The sequence below is a fragment of the Pseudonaja textilis genome, chromosome 3 (genome assembly GCF_049901715.1).
Source record: "Pseudonaja textilis isolate UNSWEBS1 chromosome 3, rPseTex1.2, whole genome shotgun sequence".
NCBI classification, from domain to species: Eukaryota; Metazoa; Chordata; class Lepidosauria; order Squamata; family Elapidae; genus Pseudonaja; species Pseudonaja textilis.
This window is the reverse complement of record NC_141992.1, coordinates 60,810,394-60,835,640: the sequence shown is the minus strand read 5'-3', so window position 1 is coordinate 60,835,640 and position 25,247 is coordinate 60,810,394. Positions and strand designations below refer to the sequence as shown.

Here is a 25,247-nt window from a genome sequence, read left to right as displayed (position 1 = left end):
ACCAAACACCGAAAAGCTCAGAATTAGTAGTTTAAAAGTATTGTTACCAGCAGTCAGAGGCTATCTCTATTAGAAAAAAAGAAATACATACATGTTTTGTCAAAAATGTTTTATAATTATAGAATTAAAACTCAGGATTAAGTAAAATTCAGATATGATAGACATACCCTGGCCTATGTTATGAACACCTATAGACATTCCCAAGAACTTTGATTTGGTCCAGATGTGAGCATTGAACTGAATTCTCTTCCTGGAACATTCTGCATAAAATGCTGAAACTTAAAAGGACAAATAAATATGGTAAGCTATAGTGCAGGAAATAAGCAGAAAATACATATCTGTTTTCCCAGTAAGAAATCTGGAGAAAAAAATGGCTGAAGTTTCAAAATGTAAACAGCAAGTTTTTACAATAATTTACAAACAAAATAACTTACTTGGAGGGTGGTGAGAAACTTGTTCTGCTACAAATGTCACATTATTTGGGGAAACCCATGGAACAGGTCCGTCTGCAATTGTCTCCTGCAAAATAGATTCCAAACTATGCATGATACAAATTTCTTTTTGTACACATGACATATTTACAAATATTCTAGATCTGAAGTTAAACAATACAAAAAAATAAATTTATTTCAGTAACTGAGTTCCTAAAAAAGTCTGCCATGTATCTAACAATTTCCCTTAAAGAAGAACTGAAAAGCGGCTTAAATGTAATAGTTGTCCTTCAAAGTAGAAATGCTACACTTCAGTGTGCTTTATGAATACATACAATATGTATTTTGCATGTTTAAAAATACATGTAAAATGAAGATTTTGAGCACTTAAGACTTTAAAATTATTGTCTCCTATCCCTCTCTCCTAATGTGAAAATAGTGAGATCACAGAATATTTATTAGGAAAATAGGAATTAAATAACTGGAATAGAGCAATATTGACATGTATAATATTAAAAAACCCTAATTCATAAATTACATGATCTTTAGAGTCTGAACCTCTAAATGTATACGGAATCTTCTTTATTGGAAAATACTGATTTTGTGCAGTATTCTTATAATCTCTTCAGGAAATTAATAAAATAGATTTATTGATATTTTAAAAAAGTAAACATGTAGTCTTCAAACTTACGTCCACAATAGAGTCCAAAATTTCTGTTGCTAAGTGAAACAGTTAAGTGGGTTTTGCCCCATTTTATGACCTTTCTTGCCACAGTTGTTAAGTGAATCACTGCAGTAGTTAAGTTAGTAATATGATTGCTAAGTGAATCTGGCTTCACTGACTTTGCTTCTCAGAAAGTTGAAAAAGGTGATCAGGTGACCCTGGAGCACTGCAACCATCATAAATTTGAACTAGCTGTCAATCCAAATTTTGATCATATGACCATGGGGATGCTGCAATATTCGTAAGTGTGAAAAGTGGTCATGTCACTTTTTTCAGTGTTGTTGTAAATTTGAATTGTCACTAAACAAATAGTTGTAAGTTGAGGACTATCTGTACTTCAAATATGAGAAAGTCTACTACCTTCATTTTATGTAGACAGTATATAATAAAATTTTAATAGTAGGAAAAGCTCCTGTCCAGGGTTTGTTTTCTTTCTAAAGCTCTATCCCCTTCTAGAGCGGTGACTGAAAAAAAGTTGTATTTAGTGTAGGAATTGTGTTTATAAAATACAATTCTCAGGACACATTCTATAATAATGTATCATTTAATTGCCAAGTGGTTCTTCTCACCATGGCTATGAGCTACCTTTGGCAATTTGTTTTCTGGCAGCTATATTGTTCAAATACAATACAAAAAATTCTACTTTCCTTGGCTTCTGGCTGAAAGTGTCATGCAGATATGTAGCTATTTTACTAACCATATTTTCTTCTTGTTCAGCACTTGGCAATATCCAATGGCATCGGAAGATTTCTCCCAAGATGGGATTGTAAGGTTTTTTTGCAACAGAACCTTTCCTTCCTGCATGGAAAGCTGAGAGGTACCATTTTACCACTTGAATCATACGATCTTTTGGATCCTTGTAGTCACTAATACTAAAGAAAACACAAAAAATGATTTTACTTTAAAACTAAATATAAATATTTCCTCAAGATTTTTAATTTCAAATGGAAAAATGTTTCTATGGTTACCAGAAAGGCAAATTACTTTATATATTTATACAAGTTATATGTATTTATATAAAAATGCAGCCAATGAAATAGACATGAGTAAGTTTGTATGCAGCACAGAGTATTATCAAACTTGCATGTGGTAATAAGGGGAAAAACAGTATATGATCAAAAATTTAATACCTCACAAATAAATCAGGATGTGCAAAGAAGTCTGCATACATTTCTAAGAGTGACCTTCTTTCCAGAATAAAAGTTGGAAGAACCACCTGAAGAAAGACAAAACTTAGCAAGTTCAAATTCCAAAATCAGACTAAGGTAATTTCAATTAAAGTGATGCATTAAGTTTTAAGGAACATTACTAGGTATGATTGCCTTGTAGACATCCTGTGTTTAATTAGCATTTGCTCAAACCAAATAAAATATTTTATTTATGGCCTCAAACCAATAAACCACAATTTAAAATATAGAAAAACCAATTATGAACTGATTTCATAATTTTCAGTTCTACCAAGGTGCTGGTAAACTTTTATTTCACCTCCTAGAGATCCATATGCTTCATATTTTAACTCTTTTTCTGAGTGGTAGTTTTCAAGAATTCAGTCTCACCTTTGTTAGGTCCATTCCTAACCTAACTTGTGATAAAAGGTGCATGATAACACTTTTGTGTTCTTCCACTGACTCCCCTTCAACATCATCATCTCTTTCATCATGAGGATCAAAAAGATCTGGAAAAAATAAATTCATCCCTGTAATTTCTTGGCCATATTTTAAAAATAAAATTTCTTTAAAATACTTTAAAAATCTATATCAGCATGCTGGAACTGATACTGAAGTTATTAAAAGCCTAAATAATTTGTGAATTTCTCTTACCAGCATCATTTGTCCCATTAGACACTGAAGAGTTGAGGGACTCTGCTGTATCTGGGCGTTTCATGCTACTCCCAGTGTTGCTACGTGTTAGAATTGTTCCAGATCCTGAGGGGCTATGGAAAAATACAAAATTCTTATAGCTGAATTTAGAACATAATTTGAAACATAATCAAATTTGAAAGAACTTTCATACTATGTATATACCTGGAAAAAAAGTTTAAATATATGCCAACTTAAATATGTAGAGTAAATATACCATTTAGGGAACAGACAAAATAAAAAGTTTATATTTGTATAGCAAATTCGAACAATCACACAATTTGTATCCAAAAAATTAAGCCTTCTTATAAATCTGTAGACATATTAAATTGTTTAGAACTGGGAATACCCACCACACACTCTAAAGATATATCAGGTCATGGATAAAAAGCCAATCTTGAAAATGCAAAGAGAGAGATTGATCAAATGGTTCCTATGAGTTAATTTCTACAATAATGTTACTTCACAGTATGAATTTGCATAAGCAAGGGACAATTTCAGAGCCAAAGTTGTTTATGTGTACACATAGAGACTGAATAAAAGTTAGCTATTCACAATACATTATGGAAAAGATTCAGGGGCTGATATACAGTATGTGTAATTTTGCAAATTCTTAAAGAGGAAATAATTGTCTGCATACTTTTTTATCACTTACTCCAAACATCTCTTTGGGGACGAACTAGTCTGATAGAATTCATCAGCATCGTAAAATTCATCTTCACTGCTAGAATAAGAAAAATCTGGAACTGTATTTGGAGAAAGATTGACGTGGCTCGGAGAAGTTAAACTGCTGCTGGGTGCCGACTGTCCACTTCCTGTAAAGATTATGCATGCAAATAAATTACCAAGTGTTTGTGGTATTTAAAACATTATTTTTTACTTTGACTCAAGTTAAGCTAATACTGAATTTAAATTTGATCATCAAAATAGAATAAAATAAATAAATAAAAATCAGGGAGCTGCAAAGATTGCTTAATAGATAAACATATGCAATTTTTGGTTTCCCCCCTTCACCTATTAAGAATGTATTCCGAACATGTAACAGAATAAATCAAATATGCTAGTATATAGTTGATACAAATACTTAAACAAATAAACCAACACAAACAATACAGAGATACAGTAACTAACATCTCTCCTTTACAAATCTATTTACTTAAATAAATGGTTAGAAAGCTAACATATTTATTCCTATAAATGCTTATGGATCCCATAAACAATATAAAAGAACGCAAATTAAGATGGGATAGAAAGGAATATTCTAAAATGCTAAAAGGGATAGCAGGTAAGAGTCTCACCAATCTGTTTTCTAGTGAACACTTTTGTTTTTTTGCAACTGGCTGTCATGTATACACAGCTCATTTGGAGTATGCAAATCTTGCCTAACAACTGTTTTGTAAGAACACCAGTTATTTACTGTCGAAATTCCAAATGCACTCTCAAAACTGAAATTATCTAAGATACCGGTATTGTTTCTTGCCTATCTGCTTGGCTGAATGCTAAACATTTGCCTTAGTGAACAAGTTTTACTACGCTACAAGAAGTGTGCAGTTTACTTTAAAAATTAAGTTGCTCTCATCTGTAAAAATTTGGAATGGCTGATATTATGTTAGTATGTAGTTCAGAATTGTATCCAGTCATTACTGAGACAAATTCAAAGTATTGCTATTAATTATTTAAACTGTATATAACTCAGATTCAAATTTCATATTTTTCCATTATAATTATCTACACTATAAAAGGATCCTCAATGTTCTTCCTCTAAACCCATACACTAAATTAGATGAAGAGGGTAGTTATTAGATAGATAGCTATTTATTTATTTTATATCCTGCCACAATCAAACAACTCTCATTTGGAGCAGTAGCATTGTAGGTATTTAATACCATCTCCAAAGAGAACTGAGGATATTTTAAGCAAGGCAGGATCATCATTCTTTACTATGAATAACCCTAAAGGAATTAATAAAAACATGTTTCTTTAGCAAAGCTATTCTTGTACTCTTCATAAACAAAGCTCCTATGAAGCTAAAGTTCCATATTTAATAAGGCAAGAGAAGACTGTTTGGCTATACCTGTACTATTTGGTGTTGGAGTCTGATGATTTCCAAGTAATGCTACCACAGGTCCAACAGGCAAGGATGATGGTCGCTGTTCTGATTTGCAAAGTTGAGCTGGTTCTGAAAGCATTAAACAAATTATTTTTAATCTTTACTTCTACTCACTCTCCTTGAGGCTTATTTAGTCCTTTTAATTCACCACCATTCCCTTTTTATTTTTCTCAATAATACTCTGCATTTTAGCTAATAAAAGAGAATACTTGTAGCTCAGGGCTGAAAAGAGAGGCCCTTGGTACTCTCTGAGCTTGGTTGTTTTCTTGAAGGTTAGGGTTAAGGTTAGGGTTAGAGTTAGGTAACATCATTAGTGATAGTAAGGATTGAGGTTTGCTCTCAGTTTATATTCCAGTGGTTTGCCCTCTCAGTGTTGGTGGGGGTGGTCTTTCAGATTCTTTGGTTGGGCTGTTTACTGTTGGCCTGTTTGGCAGTTCCCTGATTGGTAAACAACAATAAGGTAAACAATATCCCAATCAAGGAACTAAAGTTTTACTGTAACAATGGCAGGAACAACTGGGAAAATTGGAAAAATATTGTTCATTCTACTATATTGTCCTCTCTATATAGATAGAACGTTTATGGACCACTTGAAAATGTGAACAATTGTAGGACATTCCAATTTTGATTTACAATGGATTAGCAATTTTATGTCACAAATCATTTTCTTTCTGCATTCTGTAAAAATAAATTGAAAGAGATGAAAATATTTTTAAAGCATTTAATAAGTATTAGCTTATATATATATAAATACAAGACAAGGTTTTTTAAAAAGATACCATACCTGGAGGTAAGACAGTTTGCGTAGGCATTGTGCTATTCACTGAAGATTCCAAGAGACTAGGTGGATATATTGCATCAACAGGATTAATAGTGCTCTGTGATATAAAAAACAAGGTCAATTCTTTTTGAGAACCGCAATAAAATATGATTTGTGCAGGAAGTCAGTCCTGAGAGAAAAACAAAACTAAATGCTTTTATGACATTAGTGGTCTATAAAAATAATGATTATAGTACATTAAAGTTAATTTAGTTGCTTTAATATCATAAGGCCAAGGATTTTCACTTTAAAATTTAATTTGCTGATGTGATGGCAACACTAAAAAATTACAAGTCATTCAGGGATATAGTTTTATACTCTGCTTATGCAACCCAACAATATTATCAATCAAGATGCTGAAACAATTTGTCAAGCATCTTGAATAAAACTAGGAAGCATATACCCTGAGCATTTCAATCTGATTATAAAAGTTCATATAGATGAAATGAAAAGAAAAAATGGTGCTTGATCTTGTTCTACACTGCATTATTCTGTGGTAAAGCATAACTCCTCACCACTCTCTTTTTCTGACTTTTTTTTATTAAAATTATCAAACAAAATAATTCTCTAAAGCTTCCTTATGGCCAAAGTTTGATGCAGGAATTGAAACCTTTTTATTAAAATCAGGTAATAAACATATGATGACAAGTCCTGATGTTCTAAAGAAAAAAAGGTCAACAAAGTTTCCACCTACAGTAGTTAAACAACCACTATATGAAATTCCTGCACTAGTAAACAGGATAATCCATATGTGTACTCTATCACATATCTAACATTCAACTGGGGTACTAGACTCAAAGGGAAAGAAAATCGGAGAACTGGGTTATTTTGTGTAGTAATTCTCTTGTATCACACTGCTAATATTGGGGAAAGGGAACTTATTGTTCTCCAGCAATTGATGAAGTACAATTTTCAGCATTTATCACAATTGGCCATACTGGCTGGACTGTCAAAAGTTGTACAAGTAGTCCTTGACCTACATTTAGTGACCATTCAAAGATAGAATGGAACTGAAACAAGTGATTTATGACCGTTTTTCACACTTACGACAGTTGCTGCATCCCCATGGTCACGTGATCCAAATTCAGACACTGAGCAACTGACTCATATTTATGACAGTTGCAGTGTCCCAGGGTCATGCGATCACCTTTTGTGACAAGCAAAGTCAATGGGGAAGCCAGATTCCCTTAACAATTATGTTATTAAGTTAACAACTGCAGCGATTCACTTAACTAATGTGGCAACAAAGGTAGTAAATTGGGGCAAAATTCACATCACAAATGTCTCACAAATTTTGGGTTCAATTGTGGTCGTAAGTCGAGGACTACCTGTTCTTCAGAGCATTTGAAAGGTTGCAGATTTCCCACATCAGCATTATATGAAACATTACACAACTGCCGTATCATTATGCAGCTGATTTTCCGTTACTCATGCAGGAATCAGCTCTCCTTCTTTAGCACAATTCTGAATGTGCTGTTCCAAGTTGAAAAGCAATATCATTACCTCTAGTGTTTCAGAAAACAACATAATCTATATTTACAATTTTCAGAACATACTATCAGGAAAGTAATTTGTTATATTCAGCAAAAACAGAAGAATAACAATTTAAACATTTAGGAAAATAACCAAATTCAGTAGCATTTGCTTAGGATGGAAGAAGTCTGAGTATCAAAGCAAAAGAATAAACCAAAAAAATAACAACTCAGTTCATACAGAAATGGGGATATAGAGCATGGGTTTCCAGCAGCCAGCATCAACAATTAAAAAAAAAAGGATAATTCATGAAGAGATGAAGGTAAAGTACAGCTGTTCAAGAGTAGCAAAAGCATAACGTATTTTCTTTGCCCAAATTATTAGCAAGAATGCTAGCCACCCATAATAAACATGCATTTTTTAGAGCGAATAGTGAATTATAATCAACTTGGTGAATTGGACACAATTCTTAAAATAAACAAGCTAAAGAAATTCCAGGTCCCAATTACTGTTAAAAAACAGCATATAGTGGAAACAATTACAGTAACTGTATCTTCCCAGAAGAGGAATTTAAAATGGAACAGCTTTAATCTACAGACAAATGACAGTCAGATGACAATTACAAACTGGAAAAGAAGAAATCAGTGATGGTTCATTATTTTCAATAAATAGTTTGCTTTGTTAATTTAAAAAAAACACCTGTATCTGCATTTAATCTGAAATAATTCAAAGACACATGAACTAGACATATAGTAGAAACTTGCCTACAATTATTTTATTACTTGCAGGATGCTCATATATTTTCTGTTCACTTCCTCCTCCTTAGATTAATACAAAACCGAATGCCTTAAACCAGGGGTCTCCAACCTTGGCAACTTTAAGCCTGGTGGACTTCAACTCCCAGAATTCCCCAGCCAGCTTAAGTCATACCAAAATTCTTTTTTTCAAGCACCCAAATTTCATTCATCGTACCCACTTGTATTTGTACAACAAAAGATCTATGACAGAGATTAGCATACATTACAGAAGAATTATTTGTGAAAGTACATTACATGCAATTTCTACATGCTACGTTTCCCACCCCCCAGAATATTCAAACTCATGTTTAAATTAATCCTACATCATGCATAGTAGAAAATTAACCCACAGTAGTAGAAAATTAACCCCCTAGTAGAAATTAACCCACACAAGTTGAATACAGGTAGTCCTCGATTTACAACCATTTGTTTAGTGACTGTTCGAAGTTACATCGGCACTGAAAACAGTGACTTATGACCATTTTTCACTTACAACCATTGCAGCTTCTCCATGGTCACAAATTCAAATTCGGTTGCTTGGCAACTGGCTTCTATTTATGATTGCCGGGTCTGGGGTCATGTGATCACCTTTGGCGACCTTCTAATAAAGCCAATGGGGAATATTCACTTTGCAACCATGTTACTAATTTAACAACTGCAGTGATCCATTTAACAACTGTGGCAAGAAAGATCATAAAATGTGCCAAAACTCACTATCTTTCAAACAACTATCTCATTTAGCAATGGAAATTCTGGGCGCAATTGTGATCATAAGACAAGGATTACCTGTACTCTTAGAATGTGGGTGATGATCCCATTCTAAGGAAGTTAAGAGGTAAAGTACTCCAGAAACATACTTAATGTTGTCTTATGCATTCTGGGCTCAATATTTCGGTTTCATTCAAAATTAATTTCTATGTTTACATTGTTCTACTATTCAAGACCATCTTGAAGACTGAATTGATTCAATATTGCCTACTGAAGTAATGTACTAATTTTTCACAGGTTCCACTAGTAGCTTCCTGTATAATCTTGATTTTTACATTTGGATCCTAAATACTTGAAAAATATCAAACTTTGATATTTAAAGCTATAAACTACCAATCTATTGCACTAAAGAAAATTAAACCCTTACTCTTTTCAAATAATGTATTGCATTTTTCTCTAAGTTGGTACATTAGCATATTCATCCAAATCAGCATAATTGTCCAATATATACCTCTTAAATTTAATACTAAATTATGACTATTATGTGTACAGACACTATTTATAATGTCAACTTTATAAATCATTTTAATATATGCTCCAAAATACAGCATTTTGCTATTCTGCATGAAGTATAAATAAAAAACTCAGAAATATGAATGTCAACATGTTAGCACACAGGTAATGCTCAGATTATGACCACTCAACAGAGCTGAATGAAGGGAACTTAAACCAGCCTGCAAAATTCTGTCCATCACAGCATCCCCATGGCCATGCAATCTCAATTCAGGCAGTTAGCAATCAGTTCACAATTAGGACAATTATAGCATCCCATGGTTATATGAATATCATTTGCAATCTTTCCTGTTTCACGGGAAAAGTCAGTGGGAAAGTTGCAGGAAGACCCAAGTCATTTCCGCTCCTTCTTTTTCATCCACCCACTCACCTACCTATGGCACCTGCCCATGATCATGTTTGCCGGTGGCGCTCATCTGCTCAAGTTCTGTAGTACATGCCTATAAGGACCCACCCACATGTGCTCCATAGTGCCTGCTCACAATACCCATGCACACACCACAGCACTTGCCTATTGTTGTCAGCTGCACCTCTTGTCCTCCAGCATTCTTGCCTGGAACTCCCACCTCTTCCCATGTTGTGATCCCATGGAGTCTTCAGTTAACGACCCACATGGTCCTGGGGTTATGATGGCAAATGGGATTGCTGTTGCTAAGCAATACAATCACATGACATTGTGTTTTATATCACTTAGCACCCAAAATTACAGTCCCAATCGCTGTTGTAACTCAAAAACTACCTATACCCTAATCTTCAGTAAACAGGCCCATTATTAACTAATACATCCAGAATTATATATAGAAATCTTTGCAAAATCTAAAAAGGATTAATGCCATCTTTTCGGAGACTCGAAGAACATTTTATTTGTTACTATAGTTCTTTGAATTATTTGAGTCACATGGATTCTACAACTTTGATTAGTTACATCAAAACTTTTCTATAGCTGAAAAGAAGTTTAGCAAGAAGTATTACAATGAGCACAAACACAATTTTATGTCCCCTCAATTTTTAAGGACCAAGGAAGCAGGAGAGCTTACTTACTCGGACATCAGAAGGGAATATATTACCAAAGATGACAGATGATTACTTTAATTATAGGTAAACAGTATTCTTTACCCATTTCTGTGTGCAAGAAGCAGCAAACCTACAGGATGATGGTAGACAGAAGTTCACTGAGGAGAAGCCAGACAGAAATATCTGTTCTTACATGCAGTAGGAATCAGGCTAATAATGTCTGCTAAATGTCAAGTTTTTCAACCAAGTATTTTCTGCATAGGTCAAGCAGTGACATCCCCATGGTCAGCATGGCTAATGTTGAATAAATCTACAGAGAGTGTGCTTGCATGAATCAGAAAATCAATGCTGCTTTATGTCAGAAGACAGCAGTTTGGCAAATGCTTCACCCTTTTAAATCACTTCTATAAACTTCAACCAATTATCAATTCCAATTACACTGTCAAATTTTATTTTTAATACATTGACAAGTAAAAAAGAGGGAATTTGAAGATTTGGATAGAAAAATATGTCAGACGGAAGTTCTGGCTCTTTACACAAACACATTTTCCAGCAATCAGAGGTCAGGTTAAATAACAAACTAAAGAAGGTGAAAGTGAGGAACAGAGAAATAAACTGGAACCAAGAGGCTAATTCATACAAAAGATTAATCTCCAAAAATTAATTTACATTGTAACCTTAAGAAAATACTCTCAAAGCACACCCTGAGAAATAGTAAAATTAATTTCAAAGGAAAATGCTTCTTATATTTTTACTTTATTCAACATAAAAGAACTGCAAACTTCAGTAGACTTTTTACAGTTGAGTCACAATCATAATAAACATAGCTAAATATAGATGTTGAAAATTTTGGATAAATTTGGATATTTTTCTTCTGTTCATAAATAGTTGATCTAACCTGCCTGGCATTGGGATGCATTGTTCCAGATATAGGTTCAAGATAAGTATTTTCCCAACATGATACAGGTTTATTCCCAGCAAAAGATTTTCAGCTGTCAAAAGTTCCTGGTGGTGCTTCATTGTAGACACAGAACATATACATGATGCACTAATTATGTTTTTTAAGCAAGAGGCTTCCATTCTAACAACAATCACAACTTCTGGCATATCAGACAATTATCTTCCCATTCATACTGGCAATTTTAATTTTGCCTTATTAATAGAAAACAGAGAGAATCTTAACATAAGAAACAGTGGAATTTAGAGGTTTTAGAACACTGACAAGATACTGAAAATGAAATACTTATTAGAGCGGGAGAGAGAGAGAAAGAGAGAAAGGAAGAAAAAAAGTGGAGGTTCAAGTCTCTGCGTTCACATGACTGTAGCTTTAATGCTCTGCAGAGATAAAAGAAAGTAATAGTTTACATTTAAACTTACTATAAGTCCATCTGCGTGCTTCTCCTCATTAGTCTGATCCTTAAGGAAAAATGTTACAAATATTAACATAATAATTTGTCATAATGTAATTAATGCTGTTTTTATAAGATTTATGTTCTTAAGAAATTACCATTACACTTTTTGAAATGAAAATTTCCTCATTAGAAACTTTGTTCATTATATAGTTGTTCATTGTAAGAAATTCAGTTATTTTAGAAGTAGATAAAAAATTCTTTCTAGCAAATGAATCTGCCATTTAAAAGCTACACCAAGTTAAAACTAGCTGTCCAGGCAGCTAGCAAAACGTAATACACGAATTTCTAAAAATAATGAAGATATACATTCATATAAATACTTAGAACTCCTACAAAAGATTCTTATATTGTGTCTTTTTGTATTCAGAAACAATATTCCTGAAAATTTCCAAAGTCACACACAATAAATATTATATAGAAGAAAACAATGGCATTTGAGGCAGTTATGAGTAAAATGCCTCTACTATTCTTCATTTATTGATGCCTTCTGGTTTTTCTTTTTAAATGAAAACTCATTTGAGCTGAACTTGATTCTTGCTGATTTCATTAAAGTCATTTGACATTGCCTCTCTATAGATGATTTTTTATTGCCTCAACTAACCTACATCCAGGAGTGGGATTCTACTGGTTCTGTCCACCTCTGTAGAACCGATAACTCTGAAGAGCAGCAGACAGAGAGCATATAGAACTGGTTCTATGTCTGCTGCTGTTTTGGCCCACCCACCTGGCCAGGCTCTTATCTGACCTTTATTTTTTGCTTTTTCAATCGCAACTGCTTTGCGCGACACAGTTGCGGTTGAAAAAGCAGGGAAAAGGTGCTTTTTCAACTGCTGCGCACTCACGCACAGCGCTGCTCAGCTGTCCAGGCAGCTAAACATAAACATAAAATCACCGAACTGGTAGTTACACCAGTCAGATCCTACCCCTGGCCTACAACCCTGAGATTTCCTCATGATTTCCACACAAGTACTAACTAGATTCAATTCAGATGGGTTGTGAGATTAACCAAAGTTTTATCAGAAAAATACTACCCTCATTATGTGGAAAACAGAAAACCAGCAGAAAGAAAGAATATGTAGAATGTACGTTTTTAACATAATATTGTGCTCCTTTGCACAACATTTAATGCAATATTGTGATATCATATATATATAAAGTAGTTATGACTGAAGCTTTGTCCCACTGTTCTTGCCTACTCATAAGATGTTTAAAAGGAAGCAGAGTTTGCTTTGAGTTTAATAATGACTACATAATGATGTTCACTGGCTTAGTAATGCTACTATATACAAGATGCATTTTACCACAAGTTCCTACCCCCACAAATAGTAACTATAGCTGGTATAACACTAGTTCGAACTTAATCAAGTTCAAGAGCAAAGGATCACTCTTTACTAAATTTTTAAATTCCTCCTGGACTCAGATTAATATCAATGACTTCACAGTTCAACCCTGAGCTACATACTGTATATTCTCTTCTGTTAAATTACCTAGAGACCACTGGATCAGAATATGAAAATACAGAATATGTGAAGCAAAATGTAAGTTGGTTTTTGGATGATGAAATACAGTTTGAATGTTGATTGCATATTATGAGCGTTTTCACAAAATGGCTAACAGGAGACACTGGCTACTAATAAAATGGTTTTGGCCTGTCAGAAACATTAACAGAAAGGAAACTGGTGAGCCTGTCATGTTCTTTTGCACTTGTGGTCAATGTTTTCTTCTGGGTAAGTGGAATCCATCCAAATTTGAAGGATATGGAGAGCCACTGTACTTACAAATATATAGAAAATTATGATTAATCCATTGTTCCAAGTTAATCAGTACTTTACGATACGCATTCAAATTTCCCTGTTACGAAGTAAAATTACCTAAATTATCCAAATTTGCCAAAGAGAATACATTAGCGAAATTTTACCTAACCCCTGTGGAAAGTGATTAGGGCCCTGAATTCTCCTTGTCCTTTTTATTGGAAGCCCTCAGAATTTAGCAGAAAATGAAGACATTGTCCTAAAATGAATTTTGGCGGGTTTTGTTGCCACTAATATGACTTGCTTTGCATTACTTCATAAAATCCTACAGTACTTGATCTCTCCTGCTCACCAAATAGCAATAGAAAATTCAATTAAATCTCTTCTGGATAACTTCCAGATGTTTCTCAGTATACCATAAAAAAATACCAAACAAGAATACCAATGGCAACTCAAGACTGTCAGCACTTCATAAAGAGCCAAGTTAAAATACTGCTGAGGCCTAAAATTAGAGCATAAAATTATACTTCCATGTGTTTTAAGAACTCTTCATTGTGACAAATCAATAGAATTTTCAAAAATAACTTCTAAAGCACAAATGGCAATATTTAACAGTAGGATGCAGCATTTCAGCCTTCTAATGTTTTGGAGGGTCACAACTGGCAGTTTGATTATACCATCCATTGCTAAATGGGACAGGGTTGACTTTTTTTCCAGGTCCTTTTCTTTAACGAAGGGGTTAGGGTGGAAATGGCAAGAAAAGGTTTCTGAGAGGCAAATTGCTCATTCCCCATGTCAAATAATACCTAAGGAGATTGAAGTTGCCTCATTCAGTGCTGATAATTTTGCTTCCAAATTTCAGTATACAATTTGAGGGTGTTTGGGTATAATTGCAGGTTGCCATCCCTGCTCTAAATAATGTAACTGATGGCAGTATTTCATTTAATAATAGTTCCAAGATACACAATTACAAGAATAGAATGTTGGAAACTGCTCATAACTGATAAATATAATTAATAGCTTTAATGTGATGTTTTCACTTACAGTGACTACTAGGAGGCACCATATTCTGGTGGTCAGTATAAACCACATCATGTAAAATTCTGCATATGGAGCTTCACAGAATATAACATCTGCAAGCTCTCCGCGCTGACAATTTAAAAGAAAGTAGCCTGTATATACCATTTTGACTGCACAGAGCCCCAATAGAATTGTTTCAGACATAATCTTTAATTTATTACATAATGAAAACTTGTAATATTAAGAGTTCCTGATTACATTAATTCCTTTTCAAAATGTAATATATTGATATATAGAACATCTTGTGTCATTTCTCTGGTATTTATGTAAAGGCATATGTTAAATTCTTATTACACCTAAAGTTGGAAGGGATTGAGGAGCAATCTTTACTTTTATTTCTTAATCCCAGTAGGTGATGAGGGAATACTGTTGCAGTCATATAAATCAGGGGTCCCCAACCACCGGGCCGCGGACCGGTCCCGGTCCGTGGATCATTTGGTACCGGGCCGCAAAGAAAATAAAATAAAAATGGCAGCTTTCTTCACCTTCCGTGAATGCTGCTGGGATCAGGGATCAAGGACACAAATGAAAGAAGGGGAGGGAGGAAGCAACCAAAGCCTGTCCTGCTCTCCGGCTCAACGGCTTCAGTTTCCTCCCGCCTCATTCCTCTCTCAGTCGCTCTCTCGCTCCTCCACCAGCCCAGGAAGAAACTGCTTCAAAGAAGCCGGCAGGGTGGCTTTTCCTGTCGGCGCAGCTCCTCCGAAGCGCCCGTTCACCCCCACCCCGCCGCCCGCGGTTCAATCCAGTGCTCCGTTCTGCCTGCCTGCCTGCCTGCCTTCATTTCTGGTTGTTTCGGAGTAGCTTTGGCTGAGAATAGTAACTATTCGCCTCTTTTACTCAGCCGAAGCTGCTCCGAAACAACCAGAAACGAAGGCAGGCAGGCAGGCAGGCAGAATGGAGCACTGGATTGAACCGCGGGCGGCGGGGTGGGGGTGAACGGGCGCTTCGGAGGAGCTGCGCCGACAGGAAAAGCCACCCTGCCGGCTTCTTTGAAGCAGTTTCTTCCTAGGCTGGTGGAGGAGCAAGAGAGCGACTGAGAGAGGAACAAGGCAGACACCTGAGGGATAAGGCTGAGGGAGGGAGGGCTGAGAGGCGGGGCTTCTCAGCCATCCTGCAGGGACTTGTCCTGAGCCTCCCTGAAGTTGGTGGTTTGCTGGCAGATGTTTTATTACCCGACTAGGTAACAACATCAGATGTTATCTAGTCAGGTAATGAAGTGTCTGCAAGCAAACCACCAAACTCGGACTCCTCCCCCTCCTTGAAAAAGTGTCTCCCCACCCCCGCCGGTCCTTGAAAAAGTGTTTCTGCATGAAACTGGTCCCTGGTACAAAAAAGGTTGGGGACCACTGATATAAATAATGCCAATTTGCTACAGATCTCCCATTTAAAGGCCCTACCTAATTAAAGACAAAGTCGTAGGCTCAAATAGTACAGTTTCCAAATTATCTTCCTTTTCTAACCCAATTTTGATTGTAATGCTGCTACTTTATTAATTGCTTTTCTTGAGGAGTTCCTATTCATTACACTATCAGAAACTGTCAGTCACAAAAGAATACAGTTCAGAATAAAAAATAAACTCTGTGTTAGAATTTTTTGAAAATTGTCAAGTTTGGTTACCATACAAAAAGTGCCAAGTCTGGCTAAAATATAATTTTTCTATATTAGGAAAAAAAACTAACAATCTACATGGTTCATTAAGTTTCGAGCTAAATTACAATTATTGGTACAAATTTACTTTTATCACAGTACAACTGTACAACAGACCACTTCTGTATTTGTGTCCTAAAGGATATTAACAGTTTATGATTTAGGAACATATAACGAACTCTTTATTCAGTTTTCCTAAGAATTTTTTAAAAATATTAATAAAATGAATTTTAAAATAATGTTAATAACTAAAATACTTCATTACATTCCTAATAAAATAATTTAGTTGTTTATATTACTTCAGTATATAAAACTTCATATTTCAATAAAACAGATATCCCGAGTTTCATGTGTATTGTACATATGAAACAAAATAAGTCTTCAAAATATACATACAGAAAAATTAAAAATTAATATTTTTCTACTTTGAACTAATACCTAAATAGGTTGCTCTTGATAATCTTTATTTTCCAATATAATTTAAAATTAATTAAGGATAACTCCATTATTCTGTCTTATTTTAATTGTTCCCAAATTTCCCAAATTTTAAAATATCAGTAATACTTTACCATTCTTTTTTTTTTCAGTATTTTATTATTTCAAGAATGTTATTTATGCTTATTTTAGCTTTGCAGACAATGCCCTTCCCTTACCAGTATATACTTTATCCTACCAACAGATCAGAGCATTTCTTCTCATATCAATTCCTAATGCCAGAATTGTACCTAAAACAACTTTCTTAGAAGAATTGTTCAAATGTATTTTGGCCCAAGTGCATTGATATCTAATCATTTTTATGAAAATTCTGTTCTTTTGCATCTGAGGGTAGAAGGCATTGGGCTTGCACTCAACTCCAATCTATGGTATCAGCTATCTGTTGCTTGAAGGTTTGTCAAAATTTTCATTCTCAAATCATTTTTAAATTGTTCTATTACATTTTACTTGATTATATGGTTATTCTTTTGGACTTTGATCCAAAATAAATACATATATACATAAATGCATACATTAGTAGCAACTACCATGACCAGTTTATGTTAGATATTTTTAAGTTGCCCCACAAAACTAAATGGAACTTTTCATATTTGACATTGCAGTAACTTCTATGCCAGAACTAATTATTAGACTCATTAAGGATAGAAAAATATTTAAAATTTTATTTTTCTAGTACATGCAAAATGATGTTCCAAGTTCCAAGAAGAAGTGATGAAATATACACTGAGAAACCAATAAGTCAAGATGGGCCCTCAAACACAACCAATTTTAAGATCACTCTTTCAAATTCATACAATTTATTTGTAACCCAGTTCAGGAAAAAAATGATTAACATTTGCTTCTTCCTCCTTCAGCTTGGAGTTTTGTGCAATAATAACCAGAGTTTGATGCCTCTGGTCATGCAGTTCCATGCTCCAAAAATCAATAGCAGTTTGTCATAATAGGATATTAAATATGTCCATCATCAACAGTATACCATCTAAGTGTGGCAACTCTTTCATGATTATGAATGAATGTCCGTATGAATGTCCTCAGGAGCTCAAAACATGAAATATTGGTTAGAAAGCCAAGGAATTTATAGTTATTAAATAATTCATACTAAGAAAGCAAGATGATGGAACCTAAGTGGTGCATGAATACAAACACCTCCCCTTCAAGTTCTTAAATTGCGCATTACTACAATATAACAAACAACACATAAACATTTTCTCTAAAATACCACGATTTTCTACTATATGATACTGATAGAAATACTTACTTTAGCAATTTGCAGCAACACAATACAGTGTTTTATTGATTCGACCATGCTCTAAGGAAGGAAAAATAAATATTTAAGTTTTTCTAAAAGCTTAAATTGTTTTTAAACAATTAAACCAATCCAAAAGCACTTGCAAAAAGGTCTTTGCCATTTATTTTTAGCATTTATTTTTCAAAGATATTGTTATAATATCTAATAACCTTAACAAATATGAACAACTGAGGATATACTTCAGAGTTTTTAAAATTAATTCCTGTCCTGCTTTGTTCCCTTAGCATGCAATCCCTATAGACCAGCAGTGTACTTCCGGAAAAAATATTGCTTGTACTTGCAAATAATCACTTTAAGTATTTCAACTGTATAAATGACTTTTTGATAAACAAGTCATTAATAGTTATTGTTATGGTTATGTGTATGTGATTTCACTTTCAAATACATTATTCTGATAGCTACCTAATAAAAATAGTCCTTGTCTTATAGATATACTGTATATATTTTGAATCTACAGTGAAATTCACCTACTTTAGAAGATAGTAGGAAATTAATAAAATTAATCTACTACAATAGGAGAATTATTCCTGCTGATATAAATCATTTATTTCACATTTCTCCATAAATATATCACAAGAAGCACTATGGTACAAGTCACTTGTGGAAGGAGGGTAGTTATACCACTTCATTTAAAAAGTTCTACTAGTAAACACATTGTTAAAGATGAATATGTACATAAATATGAACAAGACATTAAAATCTGGTCCTCTTCATTACAATGCATTCTAAGGGAATCAGATGAAATATGATTTCAAGTGCATAATGATTTAAAACAAAAACTTACATTGGTTGTTTCTCTGAGGTTTTCAATCTTCTGCAAACACATATACCAAAAAAATATTTAAAGGTAGAAATGGTAGTCTTTAAATTGATTAATACTATTTGTTGTTTATTTCTAACCGAAAATAAACATTATCTACAAAACTGAAAAGTGCAAACTCAGACAGGCAAGTTTTAACAAGTGTTTGGGATCTCAAGCACATTCCGGACAAAAAATTGCTTTACCAAAAGAGTAGCAGACATTTGTCATCACTATGCAATGACCCTAATATTATTTTTCTTTGATAACAAGCAGCTAGAATGCAAACGCTACAACTTGCTAGCACATTCAGAAAATCTTGTGCAAATAATTTTCCTCTACAAATTTATTCTGTGCTTATGCTTGAAACTTATTTTTATTTATACAGCTAATTCCACCTTATAAATAAATAAAACAACTCTTAAAAATAGCAAGTTTTAGCCACATTAAAAATCTTTTAGTTATTAGCAATTTTGCTGAAAGGTTTTGTTTAGCATATTTGAAAATTTTTAAAATAATTATTTTGCCTTTCCAAGTTATAATATTGTATCAAGATTCAGGCTCAAAAGATGTACCCATTTTTGCCTCTACTTATTTTTTTTACAAGCACAACTATATCAGTAAGTTATTTTGAAAGTTCCTTCTAGACAGAAAATGCTTAAATGATACCTCAAGAAGATTTATTCATAACATATTTCTACTAAAAATAGATGGAGACTTTGTTACTTCTATTGGATCAATGGATTTGTTCAAAAGGGAAAAAAACAGAATTCATGGTGTTAAATTATGGGATAATACCAATCTGACATTTTTCTTTTGAGATGGGCAGTTTTTTAAATGCTAATAGGCATTCAGAGAAGAAATCAACTATCTTTTATAACATCAAACAGTCATTGCAACAGATTAGAGTATAAGTAATTATAAAGACACATTTCTCTGGCAAAATTATGTAATGAGAACACCTATTTAATAGTTAAGAGAGTTTTTCTCAACCTCTATAACAGGGGTCGCCAACCTTTTGGACCTCAGGGGACAGCCAAACTCATAATTTTAGATCCCAGGGACCACTAACCGGTTCTGTGGGTGTGGCCTAATTGGTGGGTGTGGCTTGGTGGTCATGTGACTGGCTGGGCATGGCTTGTATGTAAATATTATAAATATTTATATAAATATTGAATTTTTTATAAAAAAGAGCAACTTTTACCCAAAATCAGGCAAAGCAGACAGATTGAGTTGCTCACAGAATCCCAGATTCATTCAGAGATCTATCTATCTGCCACTGGCTAGCTCAGTCTGTCACATAAAAGCAAACTCATAAAATTTGCTAGCAAGCAAACTCATAAAATTAACTCACAACACACCATGCATGTAAATATTGATTTTTTTATTTAAAAACACAGCAACTTTTACCCAAAATCAGGCAAAGCAGGCAGATTGAGTTGCTCACAGAATCATTCGGTGATCTATCTATCTGCAATTGGCTAGCTCAGTCTCTCAAATTTGCTTGCCGTGAGCCTGCACTAAATTTGCTTGCAAGCAAACCTTCAGTCCTAAGGGAGGTTCGGCTGTGCTGAGCCAAAGATCTAAAGACTAGCTAGAAAGCAAGAGATCCAACCATTTCCTGCTTCCTAGCTAATCTAAATCTCCCGGCACAGCAGAACAGATGATGGTTGGAAAAAGGAAAAATAGCAATTTAGCAGGCAAGTTTACCGGGTAAGGAGTGAGTAGGTATGCAGGGTTCCCATGGGCCATGTGGGCGGCACAGTCTTGTGTTTCTGCGCAGCCTGGATTAATTGCTTTGGGGGGGTGCTCTCAGGTTGAGATTTCTCTGCGGCCCACCAAAATTTTCTCACGGCCCACCATTGGGCTGTGGTCCACCGGTTGGCAACCACTGCTCTATAAGACAGTCTTTCCCTGTCTGCACTCTGGCAATGATTTGATCTATAATTCACATAATCCTCAGCCAACTGCTCTCTGTCCATATTGGATAGTAATTCTGAAGTATACTCAAATGCATCTAATGGGAATCATGTTGAGAAAAACTGCCTTAAATATATTTTATAATCAGCACATTATTCTGTTCTAAATACAAAATGGTCCTTTTCACAAAATAACAGCTCTAAAATGGCATTTAACTTTTTATAAAAGACACTGGGGGCGGGGGTGTCCAGCAAGAAAATTGTGTTTTCCAAAAGAAAACACACTAAAATTCTCAATACAAATTATATTGTTTTGCCTGAAGGGAGATCCTGAGTAAGGCTGACTAGCTGCAGGGTTCTATTTGGCTGTTGCAGATTACCCCTCTCATTCAGTTTTGTTTTGCTTTAGTAAAAGGAATGTCAATCACATGGAAGCAGGTCTTTCAGAGAGTCAATATCCCCTTATGTACGAGATCCTACTAAATTTGGACAACAGAGAATTGCTGGTTATGTTCATAAATTAGTTATGCAGGTGCATGCACAAGAATCTGAATGCAGCAATGTGCATAAAGTACTTTGGAGCTTCAGACTCCTGAAAAGAATGGAAAAACAAACAGACAAGCCCAAGGCAATGGTGGCAGAGAAAAGGCAGAGAGAAAGGTTCAGAGGCTCAACTGGGTTCTGTGAACATTACCTGCAACAGGAAAATACTGTGTGTGTGTGTGTGTGTGATTGTTTTCCAGCTCAGAAAAAAACAAACTTCTAAGCTGGGAAAAGCAAAAGCAAAAGACAGCTTCCATTCCTGTTGCAAGCTCTCTGTTAGCATCCCAGATGTGATGCTTCTTACCCCATTGAACTCAGTGCTTGAATTAACAGCAAATGTCGTCTCCTGCTGCAAGCACTAAGTTTCTGGGAAAGAAAACCAGAGAGAGTTCTCTATCCATATAGTGATGGTTCTTTCTGGGCTGCACAGAAAGTAATACATATTAACTTTTTAAATGACCTTGCTGAAGAACTGTGGCAGAAAACTAGAGGGAGGACCACTCCTGTTTGTCATAGTGATCAAAGATCAGATGTAAATCCATAGAAGTGATTATTTTATTTGAATTAAATATATCCTTTCTTATTATTCTGTCACTATTTTCTCTGCACCTGCTATAGATATAGGTATATAGGTATAAACAAGCATATATAATATTACCTATACATAAAAAGACCAGTAAAGTTGTATTTTAGAAACATATACTCTAAGGTCATCTGTATAAAAAGTATACTTGCTTTTCTCTGATCATCATCTCTGCAGTTCTGAAGTTTTTCATCCAAAAGCTAAAAAAGAAAATTATTAAAAATATGGGGAAAACTTTAATAATTCCAACAAGATAGCAAATCACTTTTAAAAGTACATTAGTTTCTGTAGAGTAAGTTATTTTTTTTAATCTGTCTTACCAGAAATAATATACATATTACCCGTGACTTTAATAATAGTTCTATATAAAACAAACTGTTGCTTCCCATTAGTTCATAAACTGATTTGGTTTCATTGCAAAGTGTAAATAGCAATCATAGTAGGTGGGGTTGGAATAGGAATATACTGTGATCACAACAGTACAAACATATGTGAATAATCAGCATAATACTACAAACAGGAGGATCCACAGGATGTTTAAAAACATCAAGATGGGTGCCACAATTCTGCCTGTTTTGTACACACAACAATATCACATCCATGATAAAGGCTTTGACTGTAACCATTATCTTGATCGTTTTTTAACACTCCAATGGATCTCCTGCCTACAATTGATATACAATCATATCGTCAAGTTAAGCTAAAAACACTTCAAAATCATTGCTTTAGAAATAAAATATACTGCTTCTATTTTTATTATCAAATATTTTCTTTCTTTTTTAAAAAAAACAAATTTTATTCAGTTTTTCACATAAAAACAAAAATCTCTTTTTAGTGGACAACATATTTCCGGGTAATCACCTTTACATACAAATATGACAACAATTATACATTCATATATGCACACTTAATTCCATTCCAAATTTTTAGTAAGGAGAGAAACACATTATTTCTAGCCTCTTTCATTAATCTCAATCAAAACATCTTTTTGTTTCATTTCAATTATTTCAAATATAATCCTTTAATATTTATTTTAAAAATAAAGATAAACAATATGTGTTTGCCTAATAATAATAATAAAGGTTGCCAATGTCTCTCCTTGCTTTTAATAGTCTATATTAACTTATTTAGTTGGTTCTTTAATCTGTCATATTCCCTTTCCATTACATATTCTTTTTATAAATTCTAAATTAATACAAGTTTTAACACTAAAGAAAAAAAAGTATAGCTTTCCTCCCTTTTACTACTTCGAGTGTGACACCTCAATGGTTAAAATATACCTTTATTCCCTCATCTTGATTCCCAATAAACCATTTTTTTTAAGAAGTTACAATAATAATCATTATATCTTTTCATTTGGATTCTGCAGTATATTCCCCCCCCTTAATTTTTAATAAGAGTTAGCAGTATCTATATTACCCTATTTTCTAAATATTTTTAATTGCAGAAATATTCTTATTACCCCTTGTCACCCTGCAGAACCCCTTTTTTAATTCATCAGCCATTATCTCTGAAAATACAATTTCTTTTCAACATTTTACTATTTCTTTATTTCATGCACCTGTTTCTTACTGCTTCTCCTCCCCCTCTTTTCCCCATATCTTTTCTTATTCCAGTTTATATCCCTCTCTTAATATCTCCTTTCCCCTTTTCTGCTGGGTCTTTCTGTCTTTCCCGACTTCACAGGTATTCCTTCTTTTGATTGCCTTAAGTCTCAACTTTTTAACTTTCCTTCTTTCCCCACTTCTTTGTAGCGTTCTTTGTGTTAATTGTCTATTTAAGATGTCTTCTCCTTGAGTCGACTCCTCCTCTGAAGTTCTTTCTTCTTGTGTTTCAATCGCCATTTCCATTTTTTCTAACACAGAACAAAGTGATTCGCCTCTTTCCTGTAGTAATTCTCTCATATTTTTAAGTTCCATTTTTAATTCCTGAAGAGAGATCATCATTACACACTCTTGTATTTTAGGATCGTTAAAGTCCACAAAAAAACACTTTTACTTTCCTTCTTTCTTCTTTCAATTTTCTAAAGTTCTCAATTATTCCAGCCCAGGGTCTATACCCAAAATATCAATCAATCCCACAGTCAGTCTTTCCTTGCTTTTTTCTTTATTCTGGTTCTGCTTTCACTTTCTAAGATTCTTACTTTGTTTCAATATTTCTTTAATGTTATATCCACACAAGTTCATTCAGAAAGAGGATGCTTTCCCTTTTGTTTGAGCTCAAGTTTTTGTCAAAAGGTGGCACTCTCCATTATACAAAGTCTTCACCTTTTCCCCCTATTTTTTTATTTAGGGTTTTTCGAACCTCAATATTCCAGCACAGTCCAGTCTTCAATTTGTAAACTTTATTATTATTATTTTTTGACAATCTTAAGTCCAGCTTTATTTTATGCCTGTTTATTGCCAAAATATTTTAGTCCAATTTAGTTAAATCTTTAGTTCCAGCTTCTTCCTTTCCCGGTTCAAAGCCCCGCTTAGCTCTCAAAAATATTTTCTTATTTGTTTTCCTATCCCTTTGTAATTTTGCTACTCACTTTTCTTTTTTAAAAAATTCCATGTTACCTTAATCCTGGGGTACTTTTGTTTAGTTGTATTGCCCAATTGTCCCGGTTCAGATGTTATCCACCTCTTTCTTCCCTCCTGCACAAATCGTAATCCAGCTGAGTCCTCCTCTTCGGGGTGGCCATTTTAAACCACTGCTGCAGTCATCTTCGGGGGGAAAAAGACCAAGCCCAGGAGGAGAGATGCGGCTCCCCTCAACCTGGCTTGCGGGTTCCCCTTACTCCACTGCCCCCCCAAGGCAGCTTCAGTCCCTAATCGTAATGATCGGGGCTCTCCAGCAAAAGAGCACAGACCATAGCCGCAGAGTCACGATCTACGGTGCGTCAGCAAGGAGGCTCCGCCTTCTTATTATCAAATATTTTCTTCATTTACAAGATCAAATATCTGAGCCACTTGATAACAGTCAATTCTACTTAGACTTGAAATCTAGAGCCATTTTGGTTGAAGGATTACCATATCTAGCTAGAAAACAGAAGATCTGTGAGTTCTAGACCCATCCTAGGCATGAAAGCTGGCTGGATGACTAATGACCAGTCACTCTCGGCCCAATTCACCTCACAGAATTATTGTTGTTGTGGGGAAAATAGGAGAAAGGAATATTAGGCAGGATAAAAATTCTAAAAAAAAAAAATCTATGGC

The 25,247-nt window shown here is 34.4% G+C and overlaps 1 protein-coding gene across 9 annotated transcripts in view; it reads right to left on the bottom strand.

The window, feature by feature from the left end:
- The window catches only part of OSBPL9 (oxysterol binding protein like 9), a 57,330-nt gene that overhangs the window by 5,424 nt on the left and 26,659 nt on the right, over window positions 1–25,247 (bottom strand). For 4 of the 9 annotated variants that reach the window (XM_026707070.2, XM_087929909.1, XM_026707074.2 and 1 more), the window contains 13 exons: window positions 22,200–22,247; window positions 18,988–19,017; window positions 18,153–18,203; window positions 11,887–11,925; window positions 5,909–6,002; window positions 5,089–5,193; window positions 3,670–3,829; window positions 2,976–3,088; window positions 2,712–2,830; window positions 2,286–2,371; window positions 1,853–2,027; window positions 435–519; window positions 168–278 (listed from right to left, as the gene is read on the bottom strand). In XM_026707070.2, the coding sequence (XP_026562855.2) occupies window positions 168–278; window positions 435–519; window positions 1,853–2,027; window positions 2,286–2,371; window positions 2,712–2,830; window positions 2,976–3,088; window positions 3,670–3,829; window positions 5,089–5,193; window positions 5,909–6,002; window positions 11,887–11,925; window positions 18,153–18,203; window positions 18,988–19,017; window positions 22,200–22,247 (1,216 nt within the window). Of the gene's footprint in view, window positions 1–167; window positions 279–434; window positions 520–1,852; window positions 2,028–2,285; window positions 2,372–2,711; window positions 2,831–2,975; window positions 3,089–3,669; window positions 3,830–5,088; window positions 5,194–5,908; window positions 6,003–11,886; window positions 11,926–18,152; window positions 18,204–18,987; window positions 19,018–22,195; window positions 22,248–25,247 lie in introns of all 9 variants that reach the window. The other 5 variants (XM_026707071.2, XM_087929910.1, XM_087929906.1 and 2 more) reach the window with 3 other exon arrangements.